At 51.3% G+C, this 18,728-nt stretch overlaps 11 protein-coding genes across 11 annotated transcripts; 7 read left to right on the top strand and 4 right to left on the bottom strand.

Moving 5' to 3' along the window:
• Window positions 1–173: 173 nt before the first annotated feature.
• On the bottom strand, window positions 174–1,715 carry BCR37DRAFT_394862 (uncharacterized protein; the record flags this gene model as incomplete). Its single annotated transcript, XM_040871536.1, has 1 exon — window positions 174–1,715. The coding sequence occupies one exon, from the start codon at window positions 1,713–1,715 to the stop codon at window positions 174–176; it is 1,542 nt and encodes a 513-aa protein (XP_040723160.1).
• A 4-nt stretch (window positions 1,716–1,719) lies between these two features.
• BCR37DRAFT_382678 (Gtr1/RagA G protein Gtr2) lies at window positions 1,720–3,147 on the bottom strand. The gene is made up of 3 exons (XM_040869928.1): window positions 3,025–3,147; window positions 2,840–2,914; window positions 1,720–2,793 (listed from the first exon to the last, which is right to left on the bottom strand). The coding sequence occupies exons 1-3, from the start codon at window positions 3,049–3,051 to the stop codon at window positions 1,888–1,890; spliced, it is 1,008 nt and encodes a 335-aa protein (XP_040723159.1). The 5' UTR covers window positions 3,052–3,147; the 3' UTR covers window positions 1,720–1,887.
• Window positions 3,148–3,365: 218 nt separating this feature from the next.
• Window positions 3,366–5,135, top strand: BCR37DRAFT_341853 (pseudouridine synthase; the record flags this gene model as incomplete). Its single annotated transcript, XM_040867409.1, has 1 exon — window positions 3,366–5,135. A coding segment is annotated over one exon (1,770 nt), but the record flags the coding sequence as incomplete, so codon positions are not given.
• On the bottom strand, window positions 4,964–6,643 carry BCR37DRAFT_382674 (P-loop containing nucleoside triphosphate hydrolase protein). Its single transcript, XM_040869927.1, has one exon. The coding sequence runs from the start codon at window positions 6,635–6,637 to the stop codon at window positions 5,189–5,191; it is 1,449 nt and encodes a 482-aa protein (XP_040723157.1). The 5' UTR covers window positions 6,638–6,643; the 3' UTR covers window positions 4,964–5,188.
• On the top strand, window positions 6,574–8,355 carry BCR37DRAFT_361121 (uncharacterized protein). Its single transcript, XM_040868225.1, has 3 exons — window positions 6,574–7,560; window positions 7,602–8,043; window positions 8,087–8,355. Exons 1-2 carry the CDS (start codon window positions 6,772–6,774, stop codon window positions 7,914–7,916), a joined length of 1,104 nt encoding a protein of 367 aa, XP_040723156.1. The 5' UTR covers window positions 6,574–6,771; the 3' UTR covers window positions 7,917–8,043; window positions 8,087–8,355.
• BCR37DRAFT_382672 (uncharacterized protein) lies at window positions 7,602–8,355 on the bottom strand. Its single transcript, XM_040869926.1, has 2 exons — window positions 8,087–8,355; window positions 7,602–8,043 (listed from the first exon to the last, which is right to left on the bottom strand). The coding sequence occupies exons 1-2, from the start codon at window positions 8,321–8,323 to the stop codon at window positions 7,981–7,983; spliced, it is 300 nt and encodes a 99-aa protein (XP_040723155.1). The 5' UTR covers window positions 8,324–8,355; the 3' UTR covers window positions 7,602–7,980.
• A 115-nt stretch (window positions 8,356–8,470) lies between these two features.
• On the top strand, window positions 8,471–10,350 carry BCR37DRAFT_382670 (molybdenum cofactor biosynthesis protein 1-like protein). Its single transcript, XM_040869925.1, has 2 exons — window positions 8,471–9,697; window positions 9,756–10,350. Exons 1-2 carry the CDS (start codon window positions 8,509–8,511, stop codon window positions 10,319–10,321), a joined length of 1,755 nt encoding a protein of 584 aa, XP_040723154.1. The 5' UTR covers window positions 8,471–8,508; the 3' UTR covers window positions 10,322–10,350.
• Window positions 10,351–10,701: 351 nt separating this feature from the next.
• On the top strand, window positions 10,702–11,250 carry BCR37DRAFT_338699 (signal recognition particle, SRP19 subunit; the record flags this gene model as incomplete). Its single annotated transcript, XM_040867310.1, has 1 exon — window positions 10,702–11,250. A coding segment is annotated over one exon (549 nt), but the record flags the coding sequence as incomplete, so codon positions are not given.
• A 125-nt stretch (window positions 11,251–11,375) lies between these two features.
• On the top strand, window positions 11,376–14,076 carry BCR37DRAFT_122161 (ADC synthase). Its single transcript, XM_040866000.1, has one exon. The coding sequence runs from the start codon at window positions 11,458–11,460 to the stop codon at window positions 13,669–13,671; it is 2,214 nt and encodes a 737-aa protein (XP_040723152.1). The 5' UTR covers window positions 11,376–11,457; the 3' UTR covers window positions 13,672–14,076.
• A 1,701-nt stretch (window positions 14,077–15,777) lies between these two features.
• BCR37DRAFT_394853 (major facilitator superfamily domain-containing protein) lies at window positions 15,778–17,329 on the top strand (the record flags this gene model as incomplete). Its single annotated transcript, XM_040871535.1, has 2 exons — window positions 15,778–16,424; window positions 16,468–17,329. The coding sequence occupies 2 exons, from the start codon at window positions 15,778–15,780 to the stop codon at window positions 17,327–17,329; spliced, it is 1,509 nt and encodes a 502-aa protein (XP_040723151.1).
• A 146-nt stretch (window positions 17,330–17,475) lies between these two features.
• BCR37DRAFT_122131 (CDP-diacylglycerol-inositol 3-phosphatidyltransferase) lies at window positions 17,476–18,720 on the top strand. Its single transcript, XM_040865999.1, has 4 exons — window positions 17,476–17,651; window positions 17,702–17,740; window positions 17,779–18,246; window positions 18,296–18,720. The coding sequence occupies exons 1-4, from the start codon at window positions 17,621–17,623 to the stop codon at window positions 18,475–18,477; spliced, it is 720 nt and encodes a 239-aa protein (XP_040723150.1). The 5' UTR covers window positions 17,476–17,620; the 3' UTR covers window positions 18,478–18,720.
• The last annotated feature ends 8 nt before the right edge of the window (window positions 18,721–18,728 follow it).

The raw sequence follows: 18,728 nt of genomic DNA, 5'->3' as shown, positions 1-18,728 counted from the left end.
AGGTCTCGGGGGCCCTGGAGGCTGAGTAGAGGGCAGTCTGCTGCTACGAGCGCTTGTGTCGTGTTTTGGGTTGATGCTGGTGTGCTTTGTTCGTGGTCGCTTCCTTGTTTTTTGGTCACTTCTGTCACTTGCGAAGGATATTGACTATATAGTATGTACAGAGACGGGAGCAGCTAGGCCTGCTTCGTGTCAGAGATGATCCGCATCGCAGCACCAACAACAGCTCCATAGCTGAACTTGATGAGCGAGTCGCCCGTAATGGAACCAATGCACAGCATATCCTCCAACACAACCAATGCAGCGCCCTGAGGCCTGATGTGTGCACGTAGGCCTACCTTCTCCATCCATCCATCCTTCTCGTGAATGTCCAACTGCTGCAATGCTTTGGGACCGAGAAATTCAAGCGAGGTGCGACGTCCCGTCAGTACGACCATTTCGCTCACCGCAACACATGACTCGGTGCCATCTCGATGGCGTACTGTCACTTGTAAACGCTGACGAGCATGCTTGCCATCAAAAGCAGTATCGTGGACATCAATGATAGCCACATCTGCAAAGGCTTGGTACTGCTTGTCCCCTGGGAATGCACCACTGCTTTGCTTGGCACCCAGTTTCATGCGCTTATAAATGTTTGCGTACTCGGGGTATGACGATCTGTGGCAGTGCTTGAGCGGTGACGTGTACGTCGCTGTGTCCCATTTGTAAACGTGGATGATGGGCCGTCGTTCCATATTCTCAATCACTGCATCGGCAGCACTGAAGCCAGATCCAATAACAAGGAGTGGGCCACGCTGCAGCGAAGTCTCATCCTCTGACGATTCACTGTCAACGGGCGATGGCCAGCGAGTGTATGGCGATAGCAAGGCAGGCGGTTCAATCAAGCTGCTGTACAGCCCACACGCCAGCACCACATGCCTACAGGTGACCTCGAAGGCAACACCACGGCCATCGATGCCCTGAACTCTGTATCGTATCCGCTTGCTTGTATCTTCTGGTAGCCTTTCAACAGCCGTGATGCGTGTGCCATTATAGATCGCTGAACATAGTCCAACGAAATGCGGATAGGCTGCATAATACGCTGAGACGAGCGGTCTTCTTGGTCTCTCATACGCAGGAAATGCACAACCCTGTGTTTCCAGGTGCCATTGCGCAAAGCTATAGCCAGGCAGAGATAATTGTTCAGCATAGCTCAGCGTGCGTGCCGTATCGCCCGAATTGCCACCATAACCGAATGGTGCCTCTTGTCCGTGTGTCGCATCTTCTGCCCACTGACCACCAGCTTCTATCGCTGAGCCGAGGACAATGTGGTCTCGCGCATAAGCTGCGTTATACTCAAAGGACAGCGTGCTGGGCACATCACCTGCGCCTAGCGACGCGTTGGGCCATAGCAGCGCATCGAGCAGAACATTCGCTGGCCATGCATCCTGTGAGTAATAGCCAGCTGCTTCGAAATGTTCCACTAGTGTATCCAAGCTGCTATCGAGTGCCTTATATAACGGCTGACCCTTGAACTCTGGTCTCGAGAGTTTTGCATGCAAAATAGAGTCCGGATGCGGCGTAGTGCCAGTTTTATTGTAGAATGGAACATTGCCGTGTAAGAGAAAGGAGATCGCAAGACTGGATGGGCCATTGCCGATGATGAGCGTGTCTGTTGTGGCGGGCACAACACGTCCACCCTCAGTCTTGAAGCTGTTGGGCCGACTCGTATGGACCATGGCGCCCGGCTCGGCGGTGATTTGGTATTAAGATGCCTGTCGTGCTACTACGACCCTGGGCCCTAGCTGGACATGCTACTCGAGGGTGGTACAAGTATGGAAGGTTGCGCTTGTGTCTCTTGGGCGCTGAATAATAAAATTTGAGGACGAGATTGATCGCAGCAACAAGACGTCACCGATCCTCGAAAATCTCCTCAATGGCCCGCTGGAACTGCTGCACATTGTACTCCAGCAGACCAGGACTTTTGTGGCTCTCATCGCGCATCAGGCAGATCAAGGCGAGGTACTGGTTGATTTCCCGTAAGTATAAGGTCATGCCATTGTTGAGCTGGATCATGCTCGACGCCTCGGAATTCTCTTGCGCTTTTGAGACTCTTTGCGCAGTCTGCATGTCTCCGTTTGTTTGCTCTGGTCGCCGGTATCCATAGATCTCCGAGATGTCCAAAATCACGTCAATGTAGTCTGAGCAAATCTCATACGACTGCACATCCACTGGCGAACTGTCGGTTGCAATGTAGATCTTTGACATGACATCGAACAAGAAAGCCTTTTCGATGATACTGTTGGCACAGAACACGTTGAGCAGGTTCTCTAGTGTCGGTAGCTGTGGAATCAGCTTCTGAATGACTTTGGAGAAGGCCTCAAAGATGGAGTGGTCGAAGATGGATGTCAGATGGAAACTGAGGACCACGTTTTCCATGCCGATATCGGTCAGTTCATCCATTGTTCGTTGCTGTACATCCCTCTGCGCGTCAATCTTATAATCGTCTGACAGGCCGTCAATCTTGTGCACAAATACTTCGATGTTGATGCCAGGATTCACCGACACAGCCTTGGTGATGGTCATGTGTAGTTTCTGCAGTGCTTCTTGATACTCATCCTGTGCATCAATTACAAAGATAAGAGCACCGACGTCTCCAAAGATGGCCTCTGCATCAAAGCTCGCTTCAAAGAAGTCAATCTGCCCAGGAAAATCCCAAACCTGGAAGTCGATAAAGGAGCTGACATTCTCCTTGATGATCTCACCAGTAGATTCGAGGAAAAGCGTTTCATTGGGAGCCATCTTATGGAAGACCACCTGTTGCATGAGTAGTCGTCCCTTGCAAGCATGTGAACAACCATACCTTTTGTATACTAGACTTGCCCGACCGTCTCAAACCAAGAAGCAGTAGCTTCACTTTACTCCGCGGACCCGGCGGCTGGTCGTTAGCTTGCTTGAACAGTGTAGCGCCACCCGGCGCATCCAATCCACCTCCAAAATAAGAGTCGCTTGAATTGATTCGATGCGCAAAAGGCCAAGGACACTCACGTCGCCCATCATCTCCATTGATGACATGGCCCTCCCTGGCTCGCTCTGGTCCACACAATTGCGAGCTGGCTATCGGGTTGCTGAGCAGATATAGCGCTGGAGGCGCGAGGGTGTGGGCGTGTGTGAGGCCTGAGACGCTCGCACCAACGACGTCAAAAAGCTTAAGAAGCTTGTGCAGCACCACGTTGACGAGCAGAATTTTCGCGATGGAAGAACCCCCTGCGAAGCGGGCCAAGGTCGAGGAGGAGGAGGCTGCGGAAGTAGTGGATGTTGAGAAGACTGCAGCTGCTGATGGTAAAGGAGAAGGAGAGACTGCTAATGATTTTGGAAAAAGCCATCGGCTCAAGGAGGCAGATGTCGGTATCACCGTCCTCATCAACGACAAGATCCCTCGATTCGAGTGTGTGCTGAAGCACAAGCTTTCCGACTTTCAAGTTTTCGAAGTCGATGAGCAAGGCCAAGTTGTTCGCCTCAAAAACGTCCCCTCCCAAGCAGACCTCACTCAAGAGATGCAGCAGAAGCAAGAGGAGAGCAAGATGAAAAAGGAGATCATCGAGACGCAATCATTTGACTTTGATACGGCAGATGCTAAAGCACTTGCTGAGATTCTTGGCGAGGTAACGTTTGCTAAGCTCAAGACATTTCCACAAGAGGCGGCAGAACGCTCATTTTTGACTGGAGAGAATCAACCGGCCATCGTCACGCCAGTGTTGGAAGATAAAGCACTACGCACTGCTATACACAAAGGTGTCCGTGCGGTCTTTGTCGGTGCACTCGACAGCAAGGCAACCGACGATAGTCGTGTCAAGATCACAGCTGCACCAAAACGATCAAAAGGTAGTGGCAGGGGTCGACCTGGTGCATCAGCTGGAACTATACGCTCAACATGGCCAGAAAGTGGCGATTACTGTCAATTCCACGTTTATAAGGAAGGAAAAGACACGATGGAGGTTGCTAATATGCTGTCAAGGGTTTTACAAAAGCCTCCGAAGACATTTGGCTATGCTGGTACAAAAGACAGGCGGGGATGCACTGTACAACGCTTCACTGCGTACAGAGTGGCCACTGCACGCCTCGCCAACCTCAATCGAACGCTCAAAGATATTGTCCTGGGCGACTTTAGCTACACCAAGAATGGATTAACTCTGGGCGATCTGTCCGGCAACCGATTTCTTCTCACATTGCGCAGCGTGACGGGTGCCTCTAAAGATGAGATTGAAACAGCTTTGACGAGACTCCGAGAGGTAGGTTTCATCAATTACTACGGCATGCAACGATTTGGCACATCATCCACAGGCACACATGAAGTGGGCGCACACGTTCTCAAGCATGAGTTCGAGAAAGCTGTACGCCTTATCTTGAGTGAGCATGCCGGTGCACAAGGCGAGACTCGAGCCGCAAAACTTCACTGGATAGCAACCTCGAATGCCGTAGAGACACTCGAGCGTATGCCATCTCGATGTATTGCCGAAGTGGCCATGTTGCGACAAATGGTCAAGGCCAAGTCATTGACGGACTGGAATGCGAGTTTCCATGCTGTGCCGCGCAACCTGCGACTCATGTACATGCATGCGTACCAATCGTACGTGTGGAACTTTGCAGCATCACAGCGGATACAACAGTTTGGGATGCAACCTGTTGCAGGTGATCTGGTATTGACTGAGCAAAGCGCAGAGGGAGAGAAGACTGGTGCTTCTGGCCGCGAAGTCATACGCGCCAAGCTCCTGACAGAGGACGACTTGGCAAATTACACCATCTACGATGTAGTGTTGCCGTGTCCTGGCTGCGATGTGCTATATCCCGGACACAGCATCAAGGAGGTGTATGTCGAGGTGATGAAACAGCACGGCCTCGATCCATTTAACATGGTGACGACTGTCAAAGAATCGACCCTAATGGGAGCCTACCGAAAATTGCTCTCGAAGCCCATCACTTTGTCTTGGGAAGTGTTGCAGTACGAGGATGAGGATCAGCAAATCGCCGCGACAAATCTTGATGAGCTAGAGGGGCGAACGATCACGCTGCCAACGGATGGCAGCAAGACTGCAGTGAAGCTCGAGTTTCAACTCGAAACGGCAGCGTACGCAACCATGTTGCTCAGAGAGGTCGTGTCCACCTTACCCATCAGCGTTTAGTACGTAATTCAGCATCAGCATATAAACAACTAGCCTTCAAGCACCGGAATCGCATCTTCCTCTGGCTCTCCATCCTGGTTCTTTTCAGCTCTAGCCCGGTCCACAAGCGTCTTCATCAAATCGATCGCTTGTTGCACGCCCATCTGATCCTTCGAACTGAGAGGCACGACGAGGGGCATAGGCTGGTCGATGCCTTTTGCTTGTGCGCTTTGCCAGGCCTCTGCCACTGCTTCCTTCAGTGCCTTCAATGACCCTTCTGTTCCTGAAATATCTGCCTTGTTGGCAATCACCAAACATGTTCGACAGTCCAAGCCTTCGCGATATGCTGCCAGCTCTGAGCGCAAGGTACGAAAATCACCCGCCGGATCGGCACCAGCGAGATCAATCACAAAGGCGAGGACACTCGCACGTTCAATATGTCGTAAAAAGCCATGCCCCAGGCCACGGTTTTGAGAGGCACCAGAGATGATACCAGGAATGTCCGCAACAGTGAATCGATCGCCTGAAGGGAAACTCAAGGTACCAAGATGTGGCGAGAGCGTTGTGAATGCCCATGCAGCGACGCGCGGTCTAGCATTGGAGATGGCTGAGAGGAAGGTCGATTTACCTGCATTAGGAAGCCCAACGAGGCCGACATCTGCAAGTGTTCGCAATTCAAGCTCAAAGTAGCGCTCTTGTCCCGGCAAGCCTCTTGACGCAAAGCGCGGCGCACGATTGTCTGCAGTCAAGAAGAATGTATTCCCGAAGCCACCTAGGCCACCACGACATAGCAGAATCGGATTGTTGAGTGGTGTCGGCTTGTCGAGATCGAAGAACAACTTCGGTACAGGTAGATGACGAAGCTTGCCTTTACGCGGACGCATCTCGCGTGGTGTCAAGCTCAGCGTCGCCCTCTTGAGAATCTTTTCTGCCTCCTGCAAGCGATCACTGCCGAGGTTGTCTTCTTCATAGCGAGGATAATGGACCCATGGACCTTTTGAGTCATGTGAGCCTGATAGCAAATCATTTTCTGCATTCGCAGCACGCATGCGTAGCTCATGTGCAGGCAGTTCCAGCTCCCTGACAATCGTACCAACGGGGACTTTGATGACAACATCGTCACCTTTGCGTCCATTCATACTTGAGCCACGGCCATGCATGCCTTGCACGGCCTTCACACGTGTGGGCACATTGAGGCTTGTTTCGCCGTCAACAGCCATGATGTAGACATCTCCACCAGGTCCGCCAGATCCGCCATTTGGTGGACCTTTGGGAAGATACTTTTCTCTTAGAAAGGAGACACAGCCATTGCCGCCGTTTCCCGCTTCAGTCTTGACGAATGCTTGATCATTGAAGGTTGTTTGAAATTTGTGCGATACGTCACGAGGCGATGCTGCCGCGACGTTGGCTGCTGCAGGTGCAGATGCGTACGAGCGTACAAGACAACGTGTACAACGGGCCTGGCCTACACTGAGCCAACGGAAGGCAACCGGTCTCATGGTGGTAAGAATTCTGAATACACGCGCAGAAATGCATCTCCAGAAACTCGCGACGGCCTCGACTACACCACACTCCGTTAGTGCTAGAAGGCATAGTCTCTCTGATCGCTCCTAGCTTGAGTTCTACTACAACCATGTCTCTCGAAAAGCAAGATAGAGTGTTCATTGATGGATGCATGGACATGCTTCACCATGGCCACTCTGGCGCTATTCGCCAAGCCAAGCTCCTCGCTCGCCATCTCGTGGTGGGCGTCCATTCTGACGAGGAGATCAGCTTTAATAAGGGCATCCCGGTCATGAATATGGATGAACGGTGCACAGCTGCTGCTGCCGTCAAATGGACAGATGAGGTCGCTCGCGATGCGCCGTATGCTATTTCTCTTGATTTCATCGATGACCAAGGTTGTCACTATGTGGTCCATGGCGATGATATCACAACGGACGCGAACGGTGTAGACTGCTATCAAGAAGTTAAGGATAAAGGTCGTTTCATGGTTTGCAAGAGGACACCAGCCATCAGTACGACTGACTTGGTGGGCCGCATGCTGCTGCATTCGCGCGAACATCATTATGGTCCGAGGTCAGAGATACCATACAGTGCTGAACATTTGGAACTGTACAAGAATTATGCGACAGGTCCCGATGCTGAGACACCCATGACCCAAGTTTACAGGTACCGTGATGGTCAGGCACAGATGCTCGTAGACGGCCAAGGGCCCTCAGCGTCGCAAGAAGTGGTGTACGTTGATGGCGGCTGGGACTTGTTCAGTGCAGGTCATATCGAGGTGCTCAAAGCTGTCAAGGATCAAAATCGTTTCGTTGTGGTTGGCATTCACGAAGACCGGACAATCAATCAGCACAAAGGCTTCAATTATCCTATCATGAATCTCAAGGAACGCACACTCACAGTCTTGGCATGCAGAGTAAGGTTACAGTATCAATCAATCGACGGGCTAACCATCAGTACGTGGACGCAGTCGTCATGTCTGTGCCATTTGAGACAACAAAAGCGTTTCTTGCCACGCTTCCGTTCACGGTGCAGGGTGTATTCCATGGACCGCTGCCACTTCCTGCCGAACAGCATGGCTATGAGGATGTCATGGACATGCTTCAGATAGTGGAGCATCACCGCTTTGAGGAGCTGAATGCAGGAACCATTGTCAAGCGTATCATTGCACGCAGCGATGAGTACCTCGAGCGGCAACGGAAGAAGGGCATCAAGGCAACGAATGAAGCAGTCCTTCGAGCAGCAGAAGTGGGAGAAGCGTCGAAAGCGTGAAGCAAAGTAGATTGAACGAGTCATGAATAGATGTATGCAGTAGTAAAAACATTGGCCGGTGGCTCTACCAGGAGGCCTTTTTGACGCCAGGCAACTCGCCATCGAGGGCTTTGAGTCGAAATTGATACTAAAACGTCAGCAAGCGGCATGAATACAGTAAGGGGCCTTACTCTGCACAGCCTGAAATCCCGAAAGACGCCACGCCCTCTTGATGTCTCAACACATCGGTTCTTGACCTGATTGATACGTGTATTGGAAGGCATGTTGCTGAGTTGGATTTGCGCCTGAGCGCGCGCCCGAGGAGCGAGGGATGTGTTTCGCGAGATGTAGCGTAGGGCCTGGCGCATAGGCTCCGCGTCTGCTGCGGCTATCCGCTTGGCCATGTCTCTTATGCTGCGGGCCTTCATTGTGCTTAGCTCTATCGGCCTATAGGTGTCTCTATACGCTTGAGCTTCGTCCTCTGAGCTTCCTTGTGGTTTCTCGTGCGATCAATTTCCTTCAGATGGGCTCCATTTCTTATCTGCCCGAACCTCGAAAGCGCGTATTCACCATATCACAAAACTTAGACGCAAGGCAGGCCTCGTCCTTCGCAATGAAGGTCCTTGCACGGATGGCTGTGTCGACCAGACCCGCACGAGTCTGTCGATTGTCTTGGACTCCCGCGCCGAATCGATGCAGAACAGCGAGATCGCATACCTCCGCATCGCATGCTCGCTACACCGCAGATGCGCCCATACAGTCGATGGACCTGCCGAGGGCACAGCAAAGTGCGAGGATCAAGTCATATCAACCATTTTCAGATTTTTTGACCGATACGCATGCACGGCAGCATGACTATCTGCGCATCTCGATTACTGAAAAGTGTAATCTGCGCTGTACTTACTGTATGCCCGAAGAAGGCGTTGAATTACAGCCTGAAGAGAAGCTCCTGTCAACAGACGAGATTCTTCGAGTTGCGCGCGTCTTTGTGTCACAGGGCGTCACTAAGATCCGTCTGACGGGCGGTGAACCGACGGTACGCAAGGATATTATTCAACTAGTCGAGCGCTTAGGTGAACTGCGATCACTCGGCCTCAAAGAAATTGCTATGACTAGCAACGGCATTGCGTTGAAGCGCAAATTGCCTGCATTGGTCGCAGCTGGTCTGACACATCTCAATCTAAGCCTCGACACGCTTGATCCTTTGCAATATGAGCTTCTCGCTAGACGACGCGGTCTCGATGCAGTGCTTTCTTGCATAGATCAAGCGATTGCTCTTGGTATACAGCCGCTCAAAGTCAATTGCGTCGTCATCAATCGCATCAATGACCGCGAAATCACCGACTTTGTGGAATTTACAAGAACGCGACCTATTGAGGTGCGTTTCATTGAGTATATGCCATTCGACGGCAATCGTTGGAATAAAGAAAAGATGGTACCATACGCAGACATGCTTGCACGTATTCGCATGCAATTTCCAACCTTTAGCAAAGTGCAAGACGCCAAGAACGACACGGCGAAAGTATGGCAAGTCCCTGGATTTTTGGGTAAAGTAGGTTTCATCACCAGTATGACGAATCACTTTTGTGGGTCTTGCAACCGTTTGCGCATCACATCCGATGGCAATCTGAAAGTGTGCCTCTTTGGCAATACGGAAGTGTCATTACGCGACATGATGCGTTCAACAAACGACGATGCAGCTTTATTGGAAGTCATTGGTGCAGCAGTCAAGCGAAAGAAAAAGCAACATGCTGGCCTCACGGAACTCGAAACAATGAAGAACAGGCCGATGATTTTGATAGGTGGATAAGCCCCCCTTTATTTCAATGTACACACCATTCTGACAGCTTTTGCGAGTAGACAGGAAAGTCTTGTGGACATCGATGTCTGCGAGTATGCCGTGGTTGGCAGGAAAGTATACTACAAAGCAAGCTCGTTATTACAGCAGCAAGACACCAAAGCTGACACATGTGGATGAACTGGGTGCAGCACACATGGTCGATGTCGGACAGAAGACTGCAACGCGTCGTGTCGCTCGTGTGGTCGCACAGGTCCAGACCTCGGCCGAAGCGATTCAGCTTATCGTCAGCAACATGGTCAAAAAGGGAGATGTCTTGGCAACTGCACGCATTGCAGGAATTATGGCCGCAAAGCAGACGAGTGCACTGATTCCGCTTTGCCACAATATCAATCTCAGCAAGGTCAAAGTCCATCTTCAAGTGGATGAAGCAACGTCTCGTGTCTTGATCGACACAGAGGCCATTTGTGATGGCGTGACGGGTGTGGAAATGGAAGCGTTGACGGCCTGCAGCGTGGCGGCATTGACTGTATACGATATGCTCAAGGCTGTCGACAAGAGAATGGTCATTTCAGGGCTTCGCGTCGTTGAGAAGCAGGGCGGTAAGTCTGGTGATTGGTCCATATAGCATAGATACAGAGTACTTGTGACTGCCCATGCTTTCTCACGCTTCGACCACACACATGCGACAATGAGCTATACAACACTTCTACAGAACGCGGCTGTCGCGCAGTTTCATTGATCTACGACTGTAGCATGAGTCGGCAAGCGCAAATAGAGGAGATTGACGATGACGGGTCCTTGACTGCTCAAGCAAGTCGCTTCGAGGAGGTCGACGAATTTGACGATGACACTGAGTTTGAGCTCCCCGATCAACCAGCCATCACGCCGCGCGCTCATCTTGCTCCAGAGAACTTTCGCCAGGGACCTTTGCAGACGCGCGATGTGCTGAATCCAGGCGGTATCAAATATGTCAATGACGATACGCAATTCAAAAAATGGAGTTGCCTTTATCCCATCTACTTTGATGCCTCCAGGTCCGCGAAGCATGGCAGAAAGCTGAGTAAAGAGCTGTGCGTACAAAATCCACTTGCCAAGGCAATTGCAGATTCGTGCAAAGTCATTGGCTTCAGCTGCGTGCTGGAATTGCACAAATGTCATCCAGCGGATTGGGCAAATCCTGGACGCGTGAGAGTGCTCCTGAAGGAAAATGGCAAACCGCAGCATCCATTCATCAAGACAAAACAAGCTCTGTACCTCGCAGTTGCCAAGTACTTGAGAGATCACCCGACAAAACCTGAAGATGTCCTCAAAGTGCCTGTCGATGGCATCCCGAGTGACAAGGTGCCTGCAAAGGCTGCTATTCCGAAGGGAATGGAAATTAATGCTATCTTGCCCCTACATTCACCAGCCTTGTCTGGCGGCGGCATCAACAGCGACATGTTCAAGGGGATGCTTGGCGGTGGGCTTGACAAAATGATGGGTTCGCTGGACGCTGCTGCACCTGCACCACAAGAACCAAAAGCTACTGCTCCTCCAAAGAAGCCAAAGATGAAGCGGCAGATTATACGCTAGTCTACTATATAGCTTGGCTATTGCCGATCATCACATGCTCCTGACTTACGTAATTCGGGTCTTCCGGGCAGAAAAAGTTGAACAATCAAAAAGTGTACGTGTTAACACAGAGTTGCGACTCGACTTCATCTACAAGAGTTCAACGCTGCATCTGACGCTACTTGTGCTCCCTGCTATGATATCTGAGCTATGAATATCTTGCTTGTTGACTCGTACGACAGCTACACATACAACCTCTATCAGTTACTGCTGGACGTCGCTCCCGATGCCAATATCGTTATTCTCCGCAATGACCACTACTCAACTGAGCAAGATCTTGGGAAGATTCTCATTCGTTTCGACTTTGTAGTCATTGGGCCAGGTCCAGGCGATCCGCGCAATCCAAAAGACATCGGGTTCCTTGCCAGCCTATTTGATTACAAAGTGCCCATCCTCGGTGTTTGTCTAGGCTTCCAGATCATGTGCATGCACAGCGGTGGTAAGATCGATCGTCTTGGTGTACCCAAGCATGGTCAGATATCACCCTTGGAGCTCGCTGCAAATACACAGGTCTTTGAAGGTGTCGCGGTACCGATGAAGGTCACCAGATACCATTCACTTTGTGCAACACTGCCTAAGGCGTCTTCAACTAATCGCCTCCAAGAGATCGCTTGGGCATTAGACGAAGATAACGGCCGTGTTGTCATGGCTGTACAACACCTGGATGAGCCCTGGGTTGGCGTACAATTCCACCCAGAGTCCATTTGCTCAAGTGATGGGCCTACCTTGATTCGCAACTTCATCAAGCTCGCAAATGCCTACAATAAAAGCAACACTGAAAGAGGAATACGCAACATTGAGCCTTTGGGGGATATGAAAATTGCAAGCGTCGTGCCACGGCCCTTGTTGGCGAACAACGCTGTAATTCGGCCAGATCCCCAGTACAAGGTCCTATTCGATAAGTTGCCCTTTGCATTGTCAACGAAGGAGGTCATGGAGATCGTCAATGTCGACGCCTGGCTTAAAGAACAGCGTCGATTTATTGTCCTAGACTCGGCAGCCGCACCGAGTCGTTACAGCATTCTGGGACGTGCTGACCTCGACGATGATAGTTACTTGTCATACTATGTTGGCGACGATTTCTACGTAGCTGGCAAGAACGAACACGCTCTGAACGGACAATCAATTTGGGAGGCCATCGCCGAGCTCATGGCAGAAAGACGTTGCACTATTGGTTCTTCTGGGTCGCCATTCTGGGGAGGCCTAGCTGGCTATATCTCTTACGAAGCTGGCGTCGAGACGCTTGATGTCCCTACCATAATGAGGGGGAAGGCTGCTGATATTAACCTCGTCATGATCAAACACAGCGTGGTGGTGGATCATATTGACAAGGTCACGTACGTGCAGAGCGTTGTCCCCGCAAGTCAAGCCGAAGACATGTACATTCCCTGGGTTGTGAAGCTCCTCAAGGAGAATCAACCCTGTCTCACCAATGAAGTTAATCTCGAGCAGCGTCATCGGCCGACTACGGTTACTTTGCCAAACAAGGAAGAGTATATTGCCAAGGTCAAGCAGTGTCAAGAGTATTTGGCGGAAGGTCAGTCGTACGAGCTGTGCCTTACAGCACTGACACATATACAGTGCAAGTCCAAGGATCCATTGGACCTCTACTTGCAACTTCGCCAAAACAACCCAGCACCTTATGCGGCCTTGATCTCATTGCCTGGGGTCGACCTGATTTCCTCGTCGCCTGAGAGATTCCTCTCCTGGACTCGCGATGGTCGATGCGAACTGCGCCCTATCAAGGGCACGATTCGCAAGAGCAATGGCTTGACACTCGAAGAAGCAACACGGGAACTGAACAATCCCAAAGATTATGCCGAAAATCTCATGATTGTGGATCTCATTCGACACGACCTGCATCAAATAGCCAAGAATGTCAGCGTTCCGTCTCTGATGCAGGTGGAAGAGTACAAGTCTGTGTACCAGCTCGTATCTGTGATTCAAGGTCAAGTCGGCCCTTCAGTGTCGGCCCCGGGTGAGCAAAGCTTTACAGGCCTGGACGTCTTAGCACACGCCCTGCCTCCCGGTTCCATGACAGGAGCACCGAAAAAGCGGTCTGTTGAACTCTTGCAAACAATTGAAGGCCATAATCGTGGCATCTACTCTGGTGTCTGCGGCTACTTTAGTGTTTGTGGCGGCGGCGATTGGAGCGTCATCATTCGTACTGCATTTCGACACCGCTCAGAAAGCAGGAATCGCGATGGATGTATCCACGAAGATTGGTGGGTTGGTGCTGGTGGTGCGATCACCGCACTGAGTGATCCAGAGGCAGAGTGGGAAGAGATGCTGACCAAGGCTCAAACAACCTTGCCCAGTTTTGGGAACAATGTGGAAATCAAGCAGAAAGGTAAGAGACGGTAGCGTAGACACTATTTATTGCCTTGAGCTATGCGCTTTCGTCAATTGATTATTCCCTACATAGGAACACCATTGAGTGTTCCAGGGTCGGAGTCAAGGTGGGCTAGAGACCAGCTCGAAAACAGCCTCCATCTGAAGAGAGATCTGACTTCAGATGGCGCCCTAGAGCTGTGCGCCATTCTATGAGTATCCGGCTTGTAGCAAAGCGGCGACTCTCGCCGATGGTTGCTATCATCTCGGAAGCAGACAAAGGCAGAGATGAAGAGGGCGTAGTGCGATGGCGACATGGAACGGGCGGCTGATCTAGTTTGACGCCGGTAGCGGCAGCGGAGAGCTCAACTTCTCAAGGCTTCAATGATCATGCCGGCTCACGGACAAGAGCCATGTTCAAAGTGACGACGCTGCCCTGTCCATGCATGACGTGGTCTGGGATAACAAAGCTTGGAGGCGCCGGTGCAGGACCAGCAAGTCAAGTATGTAATCATGCAAACGGCAAGCTGAGATCCGTTCTGGTGTCCGGCAGCGGTCTTGACTCAGATATGCTCGACGCTGAGCGGAAAGAACTGAATGATTATACCGAATGCTCGATATCTGACCTTGGCGCGATTAGCCTTCGGTGTGACCTGACCATCATCCACGATCCAACGCGCATCTAATTGTGTTCCGCATGATTCGGATCTAGATCTCAAATTCTCAATCTCTCAGGCTCAGGCTCTCAGCTCATGATCAGATTCGCAACGGTGCAGATGTCATTGTAGAAGCTTAAGCAGAAATTAGACTGTAAATTCAGCGTAGACCTGAAGTTGCGACTAGTCAAGTCGTAATCGGAAGTTCCAGAACCCGGCGGAGTAAGGTCCGAGATTTGAATCTACCCGGCGTACCCCAGATGTGACCTGTAACTTGGCGAAAGTTGCCAATAAAGGGGGCTGTGCATCGAACGGGCATCCACAGCCGGCCACTCAGGTCAGTCAAAGCGAGCATTTTACTGTCTGGCTCTGACCAACTTATCCATGGACCTGATACCACCATGAATCCATGATGCCATCATGATCAAAGCCTGAGGCAGACATGACAAGCTGACACCGTCTGAGATCCTGGATGGTGGACCTGGTCCTGACTGGGCAGGACTGAGTCGACTGGCGTCTGGCCTGGCATCGCGGCCACAGCAGCAGCGCAGTGATAGTGCGTATTGAATCTATGGATGCCATAGTGGGCCGTGACCCGTGGGCCGTGGCTCTTTGGCCATCGGCTTTCTTGACCGATCGCAACGATGCCTCACAGGCATAGCCTAGACTCTGCACTTGAAGTCTAAAGCCTTGAACCTCCCGAGCGGGCTTGAGTCCACGGAAGTTGCAAAGACTTCAAGACTACATTGATTCATCTAAGCAGACAGTGACTGCAGACTTAGCTTGACTGACATGACAAGTAAATCTTGCAAGCGCGAAATCGCATGATCTAGGTCCGAGACACGACCGAGCATACGACGCTGTTATCTCACGATGTTCCTGCAGCGGGTATGCAAGTGGGTAGCAAAAAAGGGAGGGTCGCATTGAGCCATAACGTGATCGATGCTGCCATGACTCATGAGCACTCGTGTGCTTGTACTATCAGACTGTTTGTCGAAGCAATCTAGCATCTCATCTTGGCAATACGAGATCTAGACCGGCAGTCGACGCAAGAGCACCTTGCCCAGGAAGTTGACCTTCGGATTTTGACAGTCAATGAATGACTGCATGATTCCGGCGCCCGAGACTTTGAGGATAGGCTAGAAATTGTTGGCGACATGGGGGCGGCCAGAACTTTTCATCTGGGCGAGCGGAATCTGGGAGTCGGCATTCAGGGGAGCTGTCAGACTGGTGGCGTTTTTATGGGGTAACGGAGCCGGCTGGAAGGCAAGCGCGAGCGACATCCACGCTTTTAAGATTTGTCAAAAATATTGCGACATGGACGAGCAGACGAGCAGATGCAGGCCCGGCTATGAGCGTCTCTAGGTCTCATTGTCACTTTCTGGGGTAACTTCTGCGGCAGAGCGCTACGCGTCTGTCTGATGTTAAAAAGGGCAGCGTTCCCCCTTTCTGTGCTCCCTCCTCAAACCACCACATATACAAGATGGCTCCCCTCACTCACACTGAGTCTGGCAAAGGCGCCACAGAGTATGTTGAGAACGTCTCTGAGGAGAAACTCAGCTCTGTGGAAGAGGATGCTGATATTCAATACTACAAGACTTATGATATCAGCTCCATCATTCGCAAGATGGACTTGCGTATTCTTCCCATCATGAGTGCGCTCTACCTTATGTCCTTCCTCGACAGAACCAACATTGGTAACGCGAAAGTCGCAGGTCTCGCGGATGATCTCAAGCTTCGTCCCGCTCTTTACAACTGGAGTGTCACCTCGTTCTTCTTCACATACTGCATCATTGAGGCCCCCTCAAACCTGATGCTCAAGAAATTTGGTGCCAAACTCTGGCTTCCCTTCATCATGGTTCTTTGGTCTGCGTGCTGCGTTGGTCTCGGATTCGTTACCGACTTCAAGACTCTTCTCATCACTCGTCTCGCTCTGGGTCTCGCTGAGGGTGGTCTCTTCCCCGGGGTTGCATTCTACCTCACCACATGGTACCCTCGTTCCCTCATCGCTTTCCGCATTGCCATTTTCTTCAGTGCTGCCACCATTGCAGGCGGTTTCGGTGGTCTTCTTGCATATGGTTTCCAGCACATGGACGGTATTGCTGGTCTCGCCGGATGGCAGTGGATCTTGTAAGTCTCATCTTTTTTCTGGCGTTGTTTGCTAATAAAACAGTATCCTCGAGGGTGTGCTTACTTTCATCGTTGCAGTGATTGCAGTCTTTGTCATTCCCAACAACCCACAAGATGCGCCATGGCTCAAGGCTGAAGAGCGCCAAATCATGGCTTGGCGCATTGCCCACGATGGTGACCTCCGCGTGCCCATGGACGACGCCTTCAAGTGGCAATATGTTCGTGATGCCTTGACCGACTGGAAGCTTTGGCTCAACTTGGTCACCTACTGGGGTGCCGCTGTACCTCTCTACAGCGTTGCGCTCACACTTCCTTCCATTGTCAAGGGTCTCGGTTACACCACCATTGACAGTGCACAACTTCACACTGTCCCAGTCTACATTGTTGGTTGTGTGTTTGTTGTTCTTGCTGCTTGGGTTTCTGACAGGTGGATGCGTTCACCCGTTGTCATCATCATGCTCAGCATTGCCGTTCTCGGTTGGGGTCTTGCCCTTGGCCTCCCAGTCAAGAGCAACGGTGCCCGTTATGCATCCATGTTCTTGGCTTGCATTGGCTCATACGGTGCCTTTGTCCCTCAGTTGGTGACATTGACCTCCAACGTCGGTGGCAAGACCAAGCGAGCTGTTGCTATTGGTATTCAAGTCGGTGTTGGTGGTCTTGCCGGTGGTGTGCCACCTTGGCTCTTCAAGGCCACTGAGGCCAAGAAGGGATACCCATTCGGTTTCCGATCTGCCATGATCTTTGCCATCCTGGGTATCTGTTCGACCTCTGTCAACTGGTTCCTCTTGACACGCGCCAACAAGGCAAAGGAGGAGATGATCTCTTCTGGCCGCGCTGCTGCTATGTCTGACGAGGAGCTCGCTGCTATGGGCGACAGGTCGCCTTACTTCAAGTACAGCTACTAGACGGTATTGCTTGTGCACATTTCTTGTATCATTATATAGTCATTGAACAATTACCCTTTGTACGCTGCTGTTCTTTCTCTCCTTGGTAGAGTGACCTTTCCATCTGAAGCCAACCCACGGAAGAATCAAATCCGCGACGACTCCAGCAGCCAGGAAGCATCGGCAACAGGCACAGATCACAAGGCCTATCCCGACGAAAGCCCTCGAGCATAGACGAGGGCTTCATAACGACCATGGCAACTGCACTGAGCAAAAGTGAACGAGCGAGGCGGCACAGTCTGAGTACTGCAGATGCCAGGACACTCAATCCAGTCGTCGGTACGTCGCCACTCTTTTCAACGTGTCTTGATAAGGCTAACGCGCTTCTGGCAGGCTCGGAGAATGTCTATCTCTTCATACCAAACATTATCGGTTTGTAAACAGAAAGCGCTCGGCGGTGCTAATACTAGGGTTCTCGAGGATTATTCTGGCATTCGTGTCTCTTTACTACATGCCCTTTCATCCCAAGTACTGCACCATCACCTATTCCATTTCGTGTTTGCTCGATGCATTTGACGGCTGGGCAGCGCGCAAGTTCCATCAATCCACCAAATTTGGTGCAGTCTTGGATATGGTGACAGACCGATGCACGACTGGATGTTTGCTGTGCTTCCTAAGTGCAGCATACCCGGCCTATACCTTTGTGTTTCAACTCCTCGTCACGCTCGATCTGGCGAGTCATTACATTCACATGTACTCCACCCTCAATCAAGGTGTAACGAGTCACAAGAAGATCCCAGCAGACCAGGCGTGGATCCTGCGTCTCTACTATGGCAACAATGTGGTGCTCTTCCTATTTTGTGCCTTCAATGAGCTCTTCTTTGTTGCGCTCTACCTGCTACACTTCCCACCACGGGCAGACTCACCGCCTTTCTTCGGTAAGGACTTCTGGCCATGTCGCTCTTGTGCTTGACTAACAAAATCCAGGACGTCATTGGAATATTGACTTTTCATGGCCGATGGCGATTGCACTCGTGAGTGCAGGCCCATGCTTTATTAAGCAGTGGATCTCACTCGTTCAACTGATCAATGCATCCAATGCGCTTGTAGAGTTGGATGTGGAGGAGCGAGCAGAGGCGAGACGTTTGGCTGGTGGCAAGAAGCAATGAATGAGAGACTGGCAAACAGCATCAGCACGGAGGAAGGGCCTATGGTTGAGTTGAAGAATTGGAACAAGGAAACGGGGGATATGTAGCCTGGCTGTGACTACCGTAGATAGAGCCCAGAAAGTATAGCCAGTGCAAGAGGGCTCCGAGCTCGAGGTGACGTGAGAGAAGGCAAAGGGCTCTTGAATTTAACGACCACGGCTCAAAGCGCGGCGGCACAAAGTACCCAAGAACGACTGCGCAAAGGGACTGGA

Source organism: Protomyces lactucae-debilis, assembly GCF_002105105.1.
Source record: "Protomyces lactucae-debilis strain 12-1054 chromosome Unknown BCR37scaffold_19, whole genome shotgun sequence".
NCBI classification, from domain to species: Eukaryota; Fungi; Ascomycota; class Taphrinomycetes; order Taphrinales; family Protomycetaceae; genus Protomyces; species Protomyces lactucae-debilis.
The sequence above is the reverse complement of the archived record's forward strand: the minus strand, read 5'-3'. Positions and strand labels throughout refer to the sequence as shown.

Excerpts from the sequence above, each read along its gene's own strand:
- BCR37DRAFT_382678 (XM_040869928.1), bottom strand. The coding sequence starts at position 3,051 with ATGTCATCAATGGAGATGATGGGCGAC. Across the intron at positions 2,915-3,024 it reads CAATGGAGATGATGGGCGAC|CCGCCGGGTCCGCGGAGTAA; the intron begins GTGAGTGTCCTT and ends GCTAACGACCAG. Across the intron at positions 2,794-2,839 it reads GCAAGTCTAGTATACAAAAG|GTGGTCTTCCATAAGATGGC; the intron begins GTATGGTTGTTC and ends CTCATGCAACAG.
- BCR37DRAFT_382674 (XM_040869927.1), bottom strand. The coding sequence starts at position 6,637 with ATGAGACCGGTTGCCTTCCGTTGGCTCAGTGTAGGCCAGGCCCGTTGT.
- BCR37DRAFT_361121 (XM_040868225.1), top strand. The coding sequence starts at position 6,772 with ATGTCTCTCGAAAAGCAAGATAGAGTGTTCATTGATGGATGCATGGAC. Across the intron at positions 7,561-7,601 it reads TCACAGTCTTGGCATGCAGA|TACGTGGACGCAGTCGTCAT; the intron begins GTAAGGTTACAG and ends GCTAACCATCAG.
- BCR37DRAFT_382672 (XM_040869926.1), bottom strand. The coding sequence starts at position 8,323 with ATGAAGGCCCGCAGCATAAGAGACATGGCCAAGCGGATAGCCGCAGCA. Across the intron at positions 8,044-8,086 it reads GGGATTTCAGGCTGTGCAGA|TATCAATTTCGACTCAAAGC; the intron begins GTAAGGCCCCTT and ends CTGACGTTTTAG.
- BCR37DRAFT_382670 (XM_040869925.1), top strand. The coding sequence starts at position 8,509 with ATGAAGGTCCTTGCACGGATGGCTGTGTCGACCAGACCCGCACGAGTC. Across the intron at positions 9,698-9,755 it reads CAGGCCGATGATTTTGATAG|ACAGGAAAGTCTTGTGGACA; the intron begins GTGGATAAGCCC and ends TTTTGCGAGTAG.
- BCR37DRAFT_122161 (XM_040866000.1), top strand. The coding sequence starts at position 11,458 with ATGAATATCTTGCTTGTTGACTCGTACGACAGCTACACATACAACCTC.
- BCR37DRAFT_122131 (XM_040865999.1), top strand. The coding sequence starts at position 17,621 with ATGCCAGGACACTCAATCCAGTCGTCGGTAC. Across the intron at positions 17,741-17,778 it reads CTTCATACCAAACATTATCG|GGTTCTCGAGGATTATTCTG; the intron begins GTTTGTAAACAG and ends TGCTAATACTAG. Across the intron at positions 18,247-18,295 it reads AGACTCACCGCCTTTCTTCG|GACGTCATTGGAATATTGAC; the intron begins GTAAGGACTTCT and ends AACAAAATCCAG.